This window comes from Pseudovirgaria hyperparasitica (genome assembly GCF_010093815.1).
Source record: "Pseudovirgaria hyperparasitica strain CBS 121739 unplaced genomic scaffold EJ05scaffold_12, whole genome shotgun sequence".
In the NCBI taxonomy this organism is placed as follows: Eukaryota; Fungi; Ascomycota; class Dothideomycetes; order Acrospermales; family Acrospermaceae; genus Pseudovirgaria; species Pseudovirgaria hyperparasitica.
The window spans coordinates 1,409,923-1,421,924 of NW_022985560.1; the positions used below are offsets into that span (position 1 = coordinate 1,409,923).

Genomic DNA, 12,002 nt, shown 5'->3' on the forward strand with positions numbered 1-12,002 from the left:
AACGCTGGGGGAGGAGGGTGGGGCACGGGCGCAGCGGACGGTCCAGGAGGGAGGAGGGGAGCTCTGGGCAGTGAGTGGCGTGTGTGGCGTGTGTGGGTGCTTGGTGCTTGGTGCTTGGTGCTTGGTGCTTCGTGCTGGGCGGGCTGCCGACGACGGTGATGGATGGTCAAATGAATAATGAAGATATATCCATTCATGCAAGTCAATCCCCAATCCTGCCATCTGCTATCTATCAATCAATCATCAAATGTTTGTTGTGCAGGGGCTGCAGTAGAGCTGGTTTGATATATACTACGAGTAGTATATACATATAAGACTGCCCCAAATCCTGCTATTCATTTCCTCTCCTCTCTTGCTCTCGTCTCTCCCTTGACAAGCACCTCAATTGCTTGTGCTGTGCTGTGCTGTGCTCTGCTGTGCCAGCTATCTATCTGATCGACAGGCCGACTCTGCAAATCCTTCCCACTGCACTCACCGCCGTCTACTGTTTTGCCCCTCATCAATTTTCACTACTACTACTACCTTACCTGCCGCTACTACCACCTGCAACACCTCATTTCTCCCTCTTTTCCCCACCTTTCTTCTTCTCCTCCTCCTTCTTCCTCCTCCTGAAACACCAATCTTCCTCTTACCACAATCCATTCTACAATCATGGCCTCCAAGCTCACTGCTCTCCCTTCACACCTGAAGCCCAGCGATGCTGCCGGCAACGGCGGCGAAGCTGATGGCTTTGCCAGGAAACACCATGGCAAGACTCAATCGCACGTTGTAAGTTGTTGCATCTCTCCTTCGTCCCACCTGCCGTATTTCTGCTTGCTATGCCATTGCGCTGCGAAGACCAAGTCTGGACCCTGGATCGCAATCGTGTCTGCAATCCGGCACCATCTCCCCACCACCCACACCGCCTCACCACCGACCGACGCATCATGAAGAAAAAAAAAAAGAGGGCGTCAAACTTTGGCGTTTGTAGAGTGCCTTCAGCTACCACAATTGACTTCGAGGAGTGGCTACTCCTCGCTCTCTGTGCTTGTAAGAGAAGGTTCCGTCAAACCACCGTCCAACGCGCCCGCCAACTCTGGACAAGTGTGATGCATCCTCTCCAACACGACACGTACACCGCAGAACCTTCCAGACACTCCATTACAGTCCGCCATCACTTTAAACGAGCTTTCGCCGGCGAACAAGATACGATTCTTCCGTCATACCACCACAGACAGATTCACTGCACACCATGACAGCGACCAATCCGAAGAGTGTAGCAAGCAGTGGCAACAAGCGCAACCGCCGAACGAGCATCACTGTGAGGCAGTCTTGCAAAGTCTCTCTGGCACACACTCTTTTCGCTTGCTACACCACACCTTCTTCTCTTTCTTCAGTCTTGTCTACAGGACAGGCACATTAGGAGACCCCTCCATCAACATATGCTAACATGAGCTCCTCCCAGGCCTTTGAAAACACCTCCACCTCAGTCGCCGCATCCCAGATGCGCAATGCCCTCAACCAGCTCAGCGACACAGTCCAAGACCCAGCAGAGAAGAAGGTACGTAGCCATATACTTGAAAAGCCACAAGAAGACAGTCTAATTGGCTCCCTAGAGGTTTGAGACTGAAATGGACAACTTCTTCGCTCTCTTCCGGAGATACTTGAACGACAAGGCCAAGGGCAACGCCATCGAATGGTCTCGCATTGCGCCCCCAAAGCCAGAGCAGGTCGTCGACTACGCCGACCTCGCCAACTCAGAGTCCGTCGCCTTCCTCAACAAGCTGGCCGTCGTCAAGCTGAATGGTGGCCTCGGTACCTCGATGGGCTGTGTCGGTCCCAAGTCCGTCATCGAGGTCCGCGATGGCATGTCCTTCTTGGATCTTTCCGTTCGCCAGATCGAGTACCTCAACAGGACATATGACGTCAACGTGCCCTTTGTCCTCATGAACTCCTTCAACACCGACGCCGACACTGCCAACATCATCAAGAAGTACGAAGGCCACAACATTGACATTATGACCTTCAACCAGTCCAAGTACCCACGCGTGCTCAAGGACTCCCTCCTGCCCGCGCCAAAGTCGGCCCAGTCTGACATCTCGAACTGGTACCCACCAGGCCACGGTGACGTCTTTGAGTCGCTCTACAACTCGGGCATTCTCGACAAGCTGCTCGAAAAGGGCGTCGAGATCATCTTCCTGTCCAACGCCGACAACCTGGGCGCCGTCGTGGATCTCCGCATTCTTCAGCACATGGTTGACACCAAGTCCGAGTACATTATGGAGCTGACCGACAAGACCAAGGCCGATGTCAAGGGTGGTACCATTATCGACTACGAGGGGTCCGTCCGTCTGCTCGAAATTGCCCAGGTCCCCAAGGAGCACGTCAACGAGTTCAAGTCGATCAAGAAGTTCAAGTACTTCAACACGAACAACATCTGGCTGAACCTGCGCGCCGTCAAGCGCGTTGTTGAGAACAACGAGCTCTCCATGGAGATCATCCCCAACGGAAAGTCGATCCCTGCCGACAAGAAGGGTGAGGCGGACCTGTCCGTCCTGCAACTCGAGACGGCCGTCGGTGCGGCCATTCGTCACTTCTCCAACGCTCACGGTGTCAATGTCCCGCGTCGCCGCTTCTTGCCGGTCAAGACGTGCTCGGACCTCATGCTTGTCAAGTCTGATCTCTACACCCTCCAGCACGGCCAACTGGTCATCGACCCCAACCGATTCGGCCCGGCTCCCCTCATCAAGCTTGGCAGCGACTTTAAGAAAGTCTCGAGCTTCCAGTCGCGCATCCCCAGCATACCCAAGATTGTCGAGCTTGACCATCTCACCATCACCGGTGCCGTCAACCTCGGCCGTGGCGTCGTGCTGAAGGGAACCGTCATCATTGTTGCGAGCGAGGGCAGCACCATTGACGTTCCACCCGGCTCCATTCTTGAGAATGTCGTTGTGCAAGGTTCGCTCAGGCTGTTGGAGCACTAGAGAGGGCAGCTGTGCGCATACGTGCCGGAGTCTCGACATGTGTTATTGTCAATCCTATCATGATGTTACGTACACAGGAAAGGTAGTATGCCTTAGCCGGATGATGATATATATCGGACTGCATTGTAATAGAATTATACCTACCCTTTTTTCCACACACAAAATGAATCAAGTAATAGAACAACATCATATCATCATCATGCATGCCTGCCTGCCTGCCTGCCTGCCTGCCTGCCTGCCTGCCTGCCTGCCTGCCTGCCTGCCTGCCTGCCTGCCTGCCTGTGTGATTAATCTAATTCTCTCTCCTGAACGGCGCCTCAATAAGGCGACTGGTCAAAGTGTGGCTGTGCTACGACACTACCGACTACCGACGCGTCGAGAGAGTTGGATCTAATTATTAATTACTACCTAGGCAGCTGTCGATGCCTGTGCGGAGTCGAAAGATTAGCGCTCTCTCTCCCAGCCTTGAAGTGAAGCCTGTTGACGGCACAAATCAGTTGACTAGCGTGCTCCAAGTGAAAGGCTGCTGCCAGTGGACGACTGGAATCATGACATATTAGCGCGCGACGGCACACAAGTGGGGGGGAGTGGGGCAGCCAGGCCAGGCAGCCCCCAAAGTTCAAGTTTGTGGTGCTGTTTGGCCAAGAAAAGACAGACCTCCCGCCTCAGAACGACCTCCTCAATAATTACTTCACAGCTGCTGCGCAATAATCACTCAAAAGCTGAATGGAAGCCCTGTCGCAGTCGTTGATGATCGACCAGTCTATCAGCCAGCTGTCTGGCGCTGCTGTTCTTTCGAGCTTCCTTTTGGAATAGTTTGCACCAACATGGACGACGAACAGCTTGACCCACCGACCCGTGAGGCTCTGCAGTACTGGGGCTATCTCTTTCAAGACAACAAGGTTGGAACCGACTTACTTCACCGTCTGTTGACTGGTATCTATAATTACATTGTATGAGTAGTCGTCTTCTTGGGTCCTGTCCCTCTCCATTTGCAGATGGCTGACCTCCCCCTTCAACAAACCATAGACGAAGACATATGACGCAAACCCTGACTGTCCGGACGTCACACCCTCACAACTCGCGGCATTCTATCGGGCAGTCGGCGGGGATTACGATATTCTGTTCGAGAAAGAGCCGCCATCGTCCATTGCCTTCATCTACAAAGCTCTTGGCTGCCTTCATTCGCTGCAGCCTGCGCCGAGCGATGAAGGATACACCGCCCCGAGCGTGCCGGCCTTGAAGAGGAAAGGTTTCATAACGTGGCAGACGATTCAATTGATGCTCGGACCGGAAGAGCATGTGGGATTTCTACAATGCGCCGTCTCGCGATTCGAGATTATAGACCCAGCCACTGGGGCTGCCTTTCCAAAGCTACTGCCCAAGCAGGCCTTCCCATCCGAACCCGATGAGGACATGATATCGTGGTATGAAGACGTATCCGAGAAGCTGCGCAAGGACGCTCTGGCAGAACAGAGGGCCGCCCAGCAGCAACCGCGTCCAGATCAGCGGACTCCCAGTGAGGACTTGGCCGACAGTTCGGCCGATGAACGAGCCGGAGCCGCAAACTATTTCCGAGATCCACTCTATCGCAACCGCGAAGGCAGGCCAACCATTATCAGGCGATGGTCGAAGAACAAAAGTCCACGAGAATTCATGCAAGACAGGGGCCGGATGGTAGCAAACACTGTCCGACACTTTGTGCCGTGGGCACGCCGGCGTAGCCTACCCGAAAAGGAGGGCGATGGAGAAGAGATCCCCGAGGACGAAGATGAAGAAGCATACGAAGACCCGAATCCAATACCAATGGAGCACAGAGAGTCTACAAAACGGAGATCTCCAAAGTCTCCACGCAGCGCTCATAGCCACAGCCCGAGAGACCGCAGTCCTCCTAGTCGCCGGCGAGCCAGTTATACATCAACGGATTCCGACTCGGATGTTCCAAGTGCTCGTCACAGGAGAGATCCAGTGCTCCGGCAGCGCCGTAGCCACGAGGTTCCACCCGCTTCACGAGATTATTTCCCTCCCTACAATGAAGGACCGCGTCGGTACTCCCACGTTCCACCACCTACAGTGGAAATCAACGGCGCCCCATCAGGCTTCGTACCATCCCGCGAGCCAATGTTTGCCACCACAGTCGCGCAGCACATGCAACCACGCAGATCGTCAGCAGTCCCCGGACCAGGCCGCTACGATGGAGGGCACCACGTTCGATACAGCGGCGCTCCTGCGTCTGACAGTCGACAACGGACGCCAAAGATTGTAGAGCCCCCAGACTACGAGCGTCTGCCGACTCGGCACAAGGCCGCCAGAAGGCCTTCTAGCGACGATCGTGATAGATATCGCGACCGTGATCGGGAAAGAGAACGGGACCGCGAACGCACCCGGGTGAGGTCGAGAGATCGCGACCGGGATTACGATCGAGAGCGAGACCGGCCGGAGAGACCACGGTTTCACCGATATGTGACGCCTGTCGATGGTGTTTCTGGTCGCAGATATCCCAACGACGCACCCTGGCGATGATGACGCACGTGCTACAGCGACTTGTGAGTGGCAGGTCCTGAAGCTGTCTCTACTCGATTCTCATCATGAGAAGGGAGGAACGAAATCTTTTTTTTTTTTTTGGCATTGATTTGATAGCGCATGATGACATTGGTCTGGGACAACAACATGCGCGAGACACATAGTTCTGGTTTTGGGAGAAAGCGAGCGAAGGGGGTGGGGACTGGAGTTTTGGACATGATACCAAGAATGACATGACTTGACACGATTCCTGTTGTGTTTTTTTATTTATTTGAAAGCGTCACGGCAATATATACATACGATACGTACGAATACATATTATATACACACACATATTCACACCTAGATATATATACGCGTCCGATCTGGTCTACCCACACACCCCCCCTAGGAACCTGGAACACATGCCATGCGACACGACGACCGGGGTTTTCCCAGGATGAATGGATCGGCAACGGAAGATTAGAAGCTGTTGCGCACAGCCCAGCCGGTGGATCTGGTGGAGTTGGTGGAGTCTGTCTTCTTCTGTGTGCGTCATTTGCTGGGATAATTACTCTTTCTTACCAGGCGAACGATGGGGTTTAGGTTTGGGAATACCGGCACATGCAAACGTGATGACTTACATGGAAGCGCAATGACATCCTGTGTACCGAGTCACACAATGAATGATGATTGTGAAGGACTGTGTGTTTGGGACGGGCATGAAGGGAGAGGTGGTGGACAGCTGAGAAGTGCGCCAGAAGCGAGGAATGAAGCGGGCTGGCGGGCCTCCTCCGGTCTCTTTTTTTGACGTGCAGTGCATTGCTCACGGACGCGACCAATTGCTGCTAATCATGGATTTCATAGATTCATCGTGGCGCGGCTGGTCAGATCTACGTATGCCATGCAAACTATCACTAGAACCTATCCCCGATCTTGACTTAGGCGAAGGATTAGTGCTCGTAGATTGGGGGGACTGGAACTGGAACTGGAGCTTCACCAAACACACACCTACCCAACACCCTCGTAATCTGCCACCTCCATTTCTTGTCTTGTCCTCTCTGCTCCCACTCTCTCTCCCTCTTCCACCATCGTCACATTCTTTTCATTCTTCGATTCCCTACCTCATCCTCCTACCACATTTCCTAATTCTCTTTTCTTTTTTCAGCCCTCCGAGACAGCTAACTGGACGACTGCAATTGGCTTCGGAGCTGCTGTCTAGGGTCTGGTCCTACCACCACCACCACCCCCGACCCGACGCCCACGTCACGTCAGGCTTAGCTACTTATACAGCTACCATAACCTCCTCCTGCAAACAACCTCAGCCCGAGCTTCAAGCTTCACGGATCTTTGTCCATAGCCTGCTCATCATTAACAAGTGCTGCGATTGGCATATGTGATTGACCATGGCAACGCAACGGTCTGAAGCAGAGCTGAAGCAGCAGGGCGCGATCGAGGCCGCCGCGGATCCGAACAGCTCAGTCACTGCACAGGACGCAGAGGACAAGCTCGTAAACGAGGCAAAGAAGGGTGGCGCCACGGCTCTGCAGTTCGATCCCAATGCCAGCCCAGAGGAGAAGGCCGCTCAGGCGAGAGCTGTAAGCTCCCATGACACAACTTGGGCATTGCACAGGAATTCTGGCTAAAATAATCTCATAGCGCATTCCTGAAGGTGTGCAGAAGGAGCACAATCCGAAAGCGACCGCTCTCGTATCTGATGTCGTGAGTTTCCAAAGCAATGTTTGGTACAGGAATATAATACTTATCCGACGTGCTAGGATGACGGCTCGGCCAAAAAATACGATCTTCCCCCTGCTACGAAATCTGGTGCTATTACTCCAGACAATGCCCCGACGGATAATGCCAACGGCAAGACAAAAGAGGAAGAGGATGAATGGTCGCGCGTAGGCTGGGCACCTCGATTCGGCGCACTGAAGAACGACGATGACGACGGCACTACACTGCTTGATCACCAGACATGGCTCGAGGGCAAGATTGACGACAAGTTCTTTGGAGACTGGTACCACAATGCTGGAATCATGGTATTCGCTTGCCTTACGTGCTGGGTTGTTGGCATCCTGGGCGGTGGTCTGGGATGGATCTTCATCGTAGGCGCGTTCTGTACAACCTACTATCGAACCTCTCTCCGCAGAGTGCGCCGAAACTTCCGAGACGACGTCAATCGAGAGCTCGCGAAGACGAAGTTGGAGACTGACCATGAGTCGCTGGAATGGATCAACAGCTTTCTGGTCAAGTTTTGGCCCATCTACCAACCAATTCTGTGCAACACCATCGTGCAATCGGTTGATCAGGTTCTCTCGACGGCAACACCGGCCTTTTTGGACAGTCTTCGGCTAAAGACTTTCACCCTGGGCACAAAACCACCACGGATGGAACATGTCAAAACCTACCCCAAAGCCGAGGACGACATCGTGTTGATGGACTGGAAATTCAGCTTCACGCCCAACGACGTGGCTGATCTGACGGCCAAGCAGATCAAAACAAAGATCAACCCAAAAGTCGTTCTTGAAGTGAGGATTGGCAAGGGTATGGTCAGCAAGGGCTTGGACGTCATTGTGGAAGACATGGCCTTTTCTGGGTTGATGCGGGTGAAGATGAAGCTGCAGTTGCCATTTCCACACATTGAGAGGATTGAGATATGCTTCCTGGAGCGTCCCACCATCGATTATGTCTGCAAGCCTCTTGGTGGCGATACCTTTGGCTTCGATATCAATTTCCTTCCCGGCCTAGAAAGCTTCATCATGGAACAGGTTCACGCAAACCTGGGACCGATGATGTACGATCCTAACGTCTTCCCGATCGAGGTTGCTAAAATGCTTGCTGGAAATCCAGTGGATCAAGCTATCGGTGTTGTCCAGATACAGTTCCATGGAGCGCAAGGGCTCAAGAACCCCGACAAGTTCTCCGGCACTCCCGACCCGTATGCTGTCGTGTCTATCAATGACAGGGACCCTCTTGGTAGGACCAAGACTGCGCATGAGAATACCAACCCCCGCTGGAATGAGACGGTAAACATTATTGTGACGTCGCTTCGCGATCAGCTCACTATCGGGACCTACGATTACAACGAGTACCGCAAAGACAAGGAGCTCGGAAAAGCGAATTTCGACCTCGAGCAACTGGAAACACAACCCGAACACGAGAACCTGCAGCTTGAGGTACTGGCGAATGGTCGACCTCGTGGCATCGTGCAATGTGACATTCGCTTCTTCCCCGTACTGGAAGGCCGGAAGCTCGAGGGAGGTGTGGAGGAACCCCCACCAGAATCTCTTACTGGTATAGTGAAGTTTACCGTCGAGCGTGCTAAAGAGCTCGACCACTCCAAGAGCATGATCGGACAGTTGAACCCGTACGCGGTCCTGCTTCTGAACGGCAAGGAAGTCCAGATCTCGAAGAAGCTCAAGAGAACAAATGACCCAATCTGGCCCGATGCCACCAAGGAAATGCTCATCACCGACCGTAGAAAGGCGAAGTTGGGGCTCGTGATCAAGGACGATCGCGACATTGCGGTCGATCCCATTGTCGGAAACTACCAGATCAAGCTCGACGATATGCTTGACTTGCAAGCCAAAGGTCACGAATGGTACAGCCTGGCTGGTGTCAAGACAGGGCGGGCGAAAATGATGATACAGTGGAAGCCAGTGCAGATGACTGGAGCGCTTGGAGGCTCTGGCGGCTACGTCACGCCGATTGGTGTTATGCGGTTGCATTTCATCAACGCCCGCGATCTTCGCAATGTGGAAACAATGGGCAAGTCCGATCCATACGTGCGCGTCCTCCTTTCGGGAATTGAGAAAGGCCGTACCGTCACATTCAAGAACAATCTCAACCCGGACTGGGACGAGGTCCTGTACGTGCCTGTGCACTCCGCTCGAGAGAAGCTAGTGCTTGAAGTAATGGACCAAGAAAATGTTGGGCGCGATCGATCGTTGGGTCACATCGAGCTACCATGTGCAGACTTCCTCAGGCAGAACAGCGAAGGGGAATACGAAGCACAAGAAAACAAGGACCCTATTGCTGGCGCTCTCCGCTCCGGAGCCCGAGGCGTCGTCAAGGGCACGCTGAACTATACTGCATCATTCTACCCGACGGAGCCTATAATCGATCCTGACGAAGAGGATCGGGAGAGCTTGCGCGGTAGTACTGACGAGAGTAGACCCAGTCTTGATGGCACCACTAACAGAGCAAGCACAGATTCGATCAGAAAGAGCATCGAGCCTGCCCGAGAGCGTGGATCGCTGTCCCGCAGTGGTACCATTACCTCTCTCCGCAAGGCTGGCGATGCTAATGGCGAAGTAGATCTCGCCAAGAAGCTCGCAGAGGGAGAACGCGAGCAGACGGAGCTGGAAGACAAGCCGAAGAAGGTCGTGCCGAAGCTGAGGATCGATGCGGAGAACATTGGCCAATACGGTGGGTTTTCTTGTGGCTTGCGTTTCACATGTGCTAATATTGGATAGAATCTGGGCTTGTCGTCTTCAAGCTGATCGACGCGGATCTGTCGGAGGCGGACTGCTACGTTGAGATTGTCATGGACGACATGGCGTTTGCCTCTTATTCGAGCTCGAAGGTTCGGTCGAAGAAACACACGTTCAACGAGACTGGCGATGCCATGGTTCGCGAGCTCGACTTTTCGAAGATCACGCTTCGTCTGATAGAGGAAGTGGACAGAAAGGGCGAGGGCAAGGAAAGCCATATTATTGCCAAACTGACGGGGAACACGATCGATGTCCTACGTCGAGCTCTGGTGAGACTGCTTCATGTTCGTGCTTGAATATGCTAACATTTATAAGTATGCGCCCACTCTGTTCACGCTAAAAGACGAGCACGGCAAGGGGAGCAAGATCACTGTGAGCCTCAAGTACATTCCTGTCAAGATGCAGCTGGATCCTAGCGAGAGCTTCAACAACTCCGGCACCTTGCGCGTCGACGTTCTTGATGCGGCTGACCTGCCGGCTGCGGACCGCAACGGCTACAGTGATCCGTACTGCAAGTTCAACCTGAATGGCAAGGAGATATTCAAGACCAAAACCCAGAAGAAGACGCTGCATCCGGCGTGGAACGAGTTCTTTGAAGTTCAAGTTCGGTCCAGAACAGCGGCGCAGTTTGATGTTGTTGTTTACGACTGGGACTTTGGCGACAAGGCTGACCTGCTGGGCAAAGCCGCCATTAATCTGGACATACTCGAGCCGTTCCAGGCGCAAGAAGTTACACTGGGACTAGATGGCAAATCGGGTGCGGTCAGGCTGAAGATGCTGTTCAAGCCAGATTATGTCACGCGCACTAGACAAGGCTCCTCGACCTTCCACGGCACGTTTGCTGCTCCTGGCAAGGTGATTGGCGCACCCGTCAAAGGGGTGGGCAAGGGTGCCGTGTTTGTGGGAGGTGGTGTGGTCAAAGGAGCAACGTTCCTGGGTCGCACGTTCAGGGGCAAGAAGAAGGGCGAAAACGACACGGACGCTGACTCAATCAACGGCTCGGCTAACCCCAAGATATCCGTCGACGACCAGGACCCGGACTCGCCTCCTGGCTCCGCCAACCCTCAAGCAGTCACCCCGACTAACCACCACCGCCACCGATCGATGGGCGCCCAGTCCATCTCCAGCCAGATGGGTGTCTCACCCGGAGGCGCCGAGACTGGTATTGCATCATTCACCATCGTCTCGGCATCAGAGTACCCCTCGGGCTCCAACGTCCGCGTACACGTCGAGATGAAGACGGGCAAGGGCGACAAGGAAGTCCACAAGACCAAAGCCATCAAGTCCAGGTCCGGCGACCCGGTCACCTGGCCGGACAGCAGCGAGACCTTCAAGGTCCAATGCGCCGCCGACACGGCCTTTAAGATTACGGTCAAGGACCACAGCACGTTTGGCAGCGACGACGAGCTCGGCTCCGTGCCCTTTTTCATCGACGACTCGGGCAGCGGTGGCGGCGAGCGGTCGATGCAGGTGGGCGAGGGTCATGTTGTCGTCCGGAGCCAGTTTGTGCCGTCGGCGGATCGGGATGGGGCCGCGCGCGAGTTGACGCCGCATAGTCCGGGGAAGCTGCGGCGGAGTATTCTTGGGACGTCGAGGGGGCGGGAGCGCAGCGTGACGCCGTCGTGATGGGAGGCTTGATGGGCGGGGGTGGACTATATCTAACTCTCGGCCTGGAGTGGCTTGGGTTGTTGGGGGTTAGGATGGAAATTAAAGCAAAGATGTGTTGACGACGACGCCGGGCTTGCTGTGTATTTTTCTCTAGGGCGGTGATCGTGGCTACAAACTTCTTCTTCTACAAAAATGTTTCCAACCCCTTTTTTGAGTACAAGATGGACAGAGTGAGTAGCTAGGCCAGGTGGCAAGGCTCGCGCGCATATCGTTCCTGGGGTGTTTATGCTTGTGCTTCTGCTGGTGATGTTGATGTTGATGTTGATTCCTGAACTGAAGCGAAACACCGTAATCCTCTACTCCCTAGTACATCTCACAACCCCTCCCCCCCTACAAACACCCTTCTCCCCACCTCCCTACATCTCCTCTCCCC

At 54.1% G+C, this 12,002-nt stretch overlaps 5 protein-coding genes across 5 annotated transcripts in view; 4 read left to right on the plus strand and 1 right to left on the minus strand.

The window, feature by feature from the left end:
- Positions 1–199: 199 nt before the first annotated feature.
- On the plus strand, positions 200–3,159 carry EJ05DRAFT_478295 (UTP-glucose-1-phosphate uridylyltransferas-like protein). The gene is made up of 3 exons (XM_033744431.1): positions 200–768; positions 1,445–1,540; positions 1,596–3,159. The coding sequence occupies exons 1-3, from the start codon at positions 652–654 to the stop codon at positions 2,961–2,963; spliced, it is 1,581 nt and encodes a 526-aa protein (XP_033598735.1). The 5' UTR covers positions 200–651; the 3' UTR covers positions 2,964–3,159.
- Positions 3,160–3,619: 460 nt separating this feature from the next.
- On the plus strand, positions 3,620–5,486 carry EJ05DRAFT_512810 (uncharacterized protein; the record flags this gene model as incomplete). The annotated part of the gene is made up of 2 exons (XM_033748370.1): positions 3,620–3,916; positions 3,993–5,486. The coding sequence occupies exons 1-2, from the start codon at positions 3,791–3,793 to the stop codon at positions 5,484–5,486; spliced, it is 1,620 nt and encodes a 539-aa protein (XP_033598736.1). The 5' UTR covers positions 3,620–3,790.
- A 341-nt stretch (positions 5,487–5,827) lies between these two features.
- EJ05DRAFT_96277 (uncharacterized protein) lies at positions 5,828–6,904 on the plus strand. Its single transcript, XM_033750100.1, has one exon. The coding sequence runs from the start codon at positions 6,236–6,238 to the stop codon at positions 6,863–6,865; it is 630 nt and encodes a 209-aa protein (XP_033598737.1). The 5' UTR covers positions 5,828–6,235; the 3' UTR covers positions 6,866–6,904.
- EJ05DRAFT_478298 (tricalbin) lies at positions 6,481–11,870 on the plus strand. The gene is made up of 5 exons (XM_033744432.1): positions 6,481–7,063; positions 7,125–7,187; positions 7,244–9,896; positions 9,944–10,230; positions 10,277–11,870. Exons 1-5 carry the CDS (start codon positions 6,872–6,874, stop codon positions 11,585–11,587), a joined length of 4,506 nt encoding a protein of 1,501 aa, XP_033598738.1. The 5' UTR covers positions 6,481–6,871; the 3' UTR covers positions 11,588–11,870.
- Positions 11,853–12,002, minus strand: part of EJ05DRAFT_519000 (uncharacterized protein) — a gene marked incomplete at both ends in the record, with an annotated part of 2,657 nt that continues 2,507 nt past the window's right edge. Inside the window, one exon of the mRNA XM_033748716.1 lies at positions 11,853–11,902. Within this exon, the coding sequence (XP_033598739.1) occupies positions 11,853–11,902 (50 nt within the window). The remainder of the gene's footprint in view (positions 11,903–12,002) is intronic.